The sequence below is a fragment of the Sinocyclocheilus anshuiensis genome, unplaced genomic scaffold (genome assembly GCF_001515605.1).
Source record: "Sinocyclocheilus anshuiensis isolate Anshui unplaced genomic scaffold, SAMN03320099.WGS_v1.1 scaffold415, whole genome shotgun sequence".
Taxonomy (NCBI): Eukaryota; Metazoa; Chordata; class Actinopteri; order Cypriniformes; family Cyprinidae; genus Sinocyclocheilus; species Sinocyclocheilus anshuiensis.
In genome coordinates, this window is record NW_015552655.1 from 301,379 (window position 1) to 307,407 (window position 6,029).

The 6,029-nt window shown below is 39.5% G+C and overlaps 1 protein-coding gene across 1 annotated transcript; it reads left to right on the top strand.

Annotated features, from left to right (window-relative positions):
• The first annotated feature begins 1,510 nt into the window (after positions 1-1,510).
• On the top strand, positions 1,511-5,801 carry LOC107667202 (amiloride-sensitive amine oxidase [copper-containing]-like). Its single transcript, XM_016458808.1, is given in 6 exon segments — positions 1,511-1,586; positions 2,324-3,868; positions 4,033-4,088; positions 4,090-4,343; positions 4,436-4,568; positions 5,322-5,801. Coding segments are annotated over 5 exon segments (2,250 nt in total). The 5' UTR covers positions 1,511-1,586; positions 2,324-2,331; the 3' UTR covers positions 5,592-5,801.
• Positions 5,802-6,029: the final 228 nt, after the last annotated feature.

Below are 6,029 nucleotides of genomic sequence, written 5' to 3' on the forward strand. Positions count from 1 at the left end.
ATTATAATTATTATATCTGAAGTAAAACTGTTGCAGTTTAAACATAACACAGATATGGTCTCATAAAACTGAGGGCCAGCAGAAAATAACTTATAAACTTAAGACAGTAATATAAATACTGCACATATAACAGATTACTACTTTCAGATGGTGATTTAAGTGCTTGTCATTAAGCTCTCTGCAAGCTAGGGTTATGAAAGACTCAAGCTAATAATTAACCATAAGAGTCTCACATTAGGTGGGTAATGATGGCCTGGTTCATATCAGGTGGTTTTGACCGATCATATTTCTGTGTTGGAAACTAACAGCCACTACAGTGCAATAACAGCTTCAGCTGTCTGTCCAATTCCCAGTCCCACATTGCTCACACTGTAATTCACTTCAGCTGTCAGATTTGTGTTTCACCCCGTTGAAAAAAAATGCATATGAGCTGTATTGATATAACTGAATTACATGTGTTATTATGTTTCATCATAACTCCACATTACATTAATTTCCTTGCTGTATTGCTTTATAGACATTGGTACATTTTAACTGGACTTACCTTTGAAATTTAATATGTCTAGCTTCATCAGTTGAATATCTATGGGTTATCCACTGAATTTTATCCTGTTAACATTTAGTTTGTAAGTGCCTTACCTGAAAGTGTGAAGACTGCACCTAAACTCGGGAAGCAATAACATGCAATAACCGTGTATGGAAACATTCAACATGCACCCGTTGTTAACTGCTAGTAATTTGACTATACCACATTCAAATTACAGATGTTGTTATTGGCATCTTTTCATGCCATAGTTGTTTTACATTATCTTTTCATTTTGCATTATTATATGGTGTACATTTACATTGCATTATTTATCTAACTGTATATAATTCTGTATATTTCATTGTTTCCCCATGTTGCATATTCCACATATTCCATAGTGCATAATGCATTTTCTAATGCAGAAAGGGTAAATTCCACATGAATATATTGCAATGATATAGTGCACCATATGTCATGACCAGTTGCAATATGTGTGCCCAAAACTATATTACTAAAGGTGTATTGTTTTGTTAAAATATTGATATAATTGAGGAAAATATGAGGTAAAAGAGACCAGAAAAAGGTGGGGTGCTGAAGACGAGATAATATTAATGTGGAATGGACAAAAAGAAAAACGTACAAACCTTCTCATTTTTCTTCCTGATATCTGCAAATTGACCAAAATGCAATATATGTGTTTCATATAAACAGTGCAAACACCTGTCGGCATGCAGCTGTGTGGAATTAATTCTCAATTTTACACTGAAACAGATTGTGATAGTCTGATACCCTGTGAAATGTCCACAAATGTGCATTGATAATGCAAGCAAATCCATCAATCATCTCTTGCTTTGTTCTTCTGAAGTTTTATGACCTTCAGCTGGCCAATCACCTTCTGTTCAAGAGAGGTGGGTGGTTGATAAAAGCAGAAACATCAGAGCTGTACGATTCAGAAGAGGACTGCATCCACTGGCTGATCCAAAAAACACATTGCAGCTGTAGCAGCCACACTTTTGGAGTGAATTTATCCAGCCTGCACACTTTGAAACAGTCACTGAAGGTAAGCTCGTTCATTGATTTTTAATATCTGCCGCTTTCATTAGGCGCTCATTTTTATTCTAATTACAAGGTGAGTCACTGGACCTTTATGCAAAGGAGGGTTACATAATAGTGCAATTGAATCGACACTGCTGCAGAAAATGTTAGAAATAGATTGTGCCAAATGCAGAAAGAACACAGTGACATTTTGTGTAGCAAAGAAGACCCTGAAAAACATAATAGCTTTTGGGTGGCAGAAAAACAACATCAGCTTAAGAATTGCCCATTACAGCTGAAGGAAGATTGCTAACAGCCCTCACTGGGGTAATTAAATACAACATATTGGTTCATCTGTTTCTCATCCAAGTCCAGGAAGCTGTGAGGAAGAGAGAGGTGTTGGCTCACACCGTACTTGTATCTTTATTACTGTAATTTGGTTCAGATTTTCTGTGCAAAGAACACACTGATTCCAAGGGGGAGGCGCTCTAGAAATGATAACCTATGCTTACAAGAGCAGCTTAAAATAGATAGGAAAGTTTGAAAGACTTTACGTTGGCGTTACTAAGTCTGAGAATTGACAATAGGTTGAAGTTAAGGACAGACAGACAGATAGACAGACAGATAGACAGATAGACAGAATTTGGCATATGGGATTTTTTTTTTTGGGGAGCTTGATGGGGACCAACACACAAGTTTGTTAAAATTAGTATAATAAACCTGAAAACTAAAGTGATGTGACATGGCTTGTTTATTTTGCAGGAGCCAAGATGTGGTTCTCCTGGATGCTGCTCCTGGCTTCTCTAGCTACGTCCACCGCTTCGTCAAGAAGTCGAGAGTGGGCTATTCACGGAGCTGCAATGTTTGCTGATCTCACTCCCCAAGAGATGAACGCCGTGAGAGACTACCTCTACTCCTGCAGCGAGCTGGGTCTCACCTCGGCACGAGACAAGTCCCTCAAGAAGAACAGCATCCTCCTTATGGAGCTGCACGTTCCTCGCAAGCACGAGGCGCTCCGTGCGCTGGACAGAGGACAGGCGAGACCTTCTCGGCAGGCACGTGTGGTGGTGCAGTTCGGCAACCAGGCGGAGCCAAATGTTACGGAGTACATCGTCGGACCCCTACCTTTCCCGAGGTCTTACCAGGTGAAGACATTTAAGGGCGACCGTCCAATCCGTTTCGAGTCCAGGCCGATCTCCACTGTGGAGTACGAGCATCTCAATGGGGTTCTGGAGAAAGTAGGAGCTAAAGCAAACAAGATTCTGCAAGAGAGCGCTGGGTTTACTTATGGCAACTGCACTAATCGTTGCTTGACCTTCTCAGACATCGCTCCTCGTGGGTTGGCACCAGGAGAGAGGAGGACGTGGATCATGTTGCAGAAGTTTGTGGAGGGCTATTTCATCCACCCGGTGGGCTTCGAGGTCCTCGTTAACCACAAAGATTTAGATCATGAAAAGTGGACGGTGGAGAAGGTGTGGTACAATGGGCAGTATTTCGACAGCGTGGAGGAGCTTGTGGAGAAGTACGAGAAGGGGATGATCGATAAACTCAAGCTGCAGGAGCATGACGAGGAGGATCTTTTTTCAACCTTCATTCCTCGTGGACACATGAATACACCGACGAACATTCATGGTGCAAAGCTTGTCGAACCCCAAGGCCGGAGATTCCAGGTGGATGGGAACTTTGTGGAATATGCCGGATGGTCCTTTGCATATCGGGTTCGCTCTTCGGCCGGGTTGCAGATCTTTGACCTTCGCTTCAACGGGGAGAGAATTGCTTATGAAATCGCACTGCAGGAGGCCATTGCCTTCTACTCCGGAGATTCTCCGGCTGCCATGCAGACCAAATACATTGATGCCGGATGGGCGATGGGCACTTCGGATTATGAGTTGGCACCTGGGATCGACTGTCCAGAAATTGCTCATTTTGTGGACCTTTATCATTACTATGACACAGACAAACCTGTGCGTTACAGAAACGCACTTTGCATTTTTGAAATGACCACAGCGCTTCCTCTGAGGAGACACTTCAATAGCAACTTCCAAGGAGGCTACAATTTCTATGGAGGCTTGGAAAACCATGTTCTGGTGATCAGAACTACATCTACGGTGTACAACTATGACTACATCTGGGACTTTGTCTTCTACCAGAATGGCGTAATGGAGTCTAGAGTGAGTGTGACTGGGTACATCCATGCAACGTTCTTCACGGAAAATGGACTGAACTATGGAACCAGGGTTTACAACTATGTTCTTGGCAACTTGCACACCCATCTAATTCATTACAAAGTGGACCTTGACATTGCAGGTGAGTTTAGCTCTTGCTTTGTTATCAGTGTACAATCTGAAGTCAAATAACAATCTATTTTGTGATCTCTGTGCACAAATTACAACACCATAGGTGGCAAATATAAGCCAACTGCATAACATGTTTCACTGAATAGAGATAATTCTGCTCTTTTTTTTGTACAGGGAGGGACAACAGCTTTGAAACCATTGATCTGAAATATGTTAACTTTACCAACCCCTGCAGCCCAGGACACTCCATTGTGGAGCCCAGGACACTCCATTGTGCAATCAAAACTGCATAGGACGCAGCATGAAACTGAACGTAGTGCTGCCTTCCGATTTGGCAAGAAGTTTCCCAAATACTTGCACTTCTACAATCCCAAACAAAACAACAAGTGGGGACATAAGAAGGGCTATCGGATCCAGTATAACTCGCATGCTAACAGCGTTTTGCCCCGGGGCTGGAGGGAGGAAAATGGTATTACGTGGTCAAGGTGGGCCTCAGCAATTAATTTAAAAGGAATAACACATTTTTCTCTTTTACACACTATTTTTGAGCAAATCTTTGTGATTTTGTTGATTGCAGATACCCGTTGGCTGCAACCAGACACAAGGACAATGAGGCCACCAGCTCTAGCATCTACACTCAGCATGACCCTTGGGAGCCTGTTGTTTCCTTTGAGGAATTCATTCGCAACAATGAAAACATAGTTAACCAGGTACACAGATGACTCATAGAGACTTGAGTTTGACCGCCAATTCCAAATGGACCACATGCAGTTCAAACGGGTCCTCATGGGCACTAAAAAGTAGACACAAAACCAACACAATCAGCATTTACACAGGTGTATGAATAAAATTTGATGACAAAAAAGCTATTACCAACTATTCAAAATAGTTGAACACCAATTACTGTATTTAAATAGTAAATATACACAATTTACTTGCCAGATTATCAAATAATTAATCAGTTTAACTAATCAGCAGTAACTCAAAATGTTGTAAACGAATATAAACAGAATAACAGATTAAGATAAATGGAAACATCAATCAAACTAATTCTACTTAAATCAATGTCAATAAAACAAAAAAAAGTGTTATTTAAATGATTTAAGTGTGGTTTTATTATCAATATACTAGTATAGTTTTTATTATTTAGAATTAGTTTAAATTTTTAGACTTTCCCTTTTTTTTTTCAAGTTTTAGTAATTTAGTAATTTGTGTGTGTTTTAAATATGTCTAGTTTTTATTAATTTTATTGGACATTTTAGTAATTCAGCTTACATTTTAATTTAAGTTTTATTTTATTTATTTTATTTCAGTTAATGTTTATTTTATTTCAATGAACAAAATGTTTTTAATAGTGTTTTAATTGACAATAATACCCCTAACTGGCAGTAGGTAAACAACTAGACAAAAATATATAAAAATCTAAAAATACACAATTGACTCAATTATATGTTTCTTGGCAGGATTTGGTTGCCTGGGTGACGGTGGGATTCTTACACATTCCTCATTCTGAAGACATTCCCAACACAGCGACTCCAGGAAACGCAGTGGGATTCTTTCTGCGTCCCTTCAACTTTTTCGACGAGGACCCCTCGCTCGCGTCCCGCAGCACGGTCATCGTGCGACCAGATGAGAAGGGCCAGCCGAAGGTTCAGAGATGGACTCCAGAGGTCGTAGGTCACTGTGTCTCAGACAAGCCTTTCTTCTACAATGGTACATATGCTGGCGTCTAGACAGAGACTGAGCTCATTTCATTTTGTGTTAGTGTGTTTGTGCTGTATATTAAATTATAAAAAGCTGAAATCTGTGAAATAAAATGCTGATGGTGTCAAATATTTACAATCATAAAAAATCGAGTGTACCGTATTACAGGGAGCTGAACAAATAAACCTCGAATGCTTTAAATTTGGAACTAAAAAACCTCACAAGCTTCTGCCATTTTTCACAACCTAAACATGGTAAAGATCACTATGACAATGTTTTATATGTCTTTCTGAATACAAATATATTTTGCATAAAAATGCAGGATTTTAAGGATATTTACTGTACATTTACATTGTTATATTATTTTCATGACAGTTAAGCAGAAATTCTCTCTTTTTTTAATGAGCATAAATTAAATTCTGTAAACAAATATGTCCATATGATGCATACTTACAATTGTATTTTAC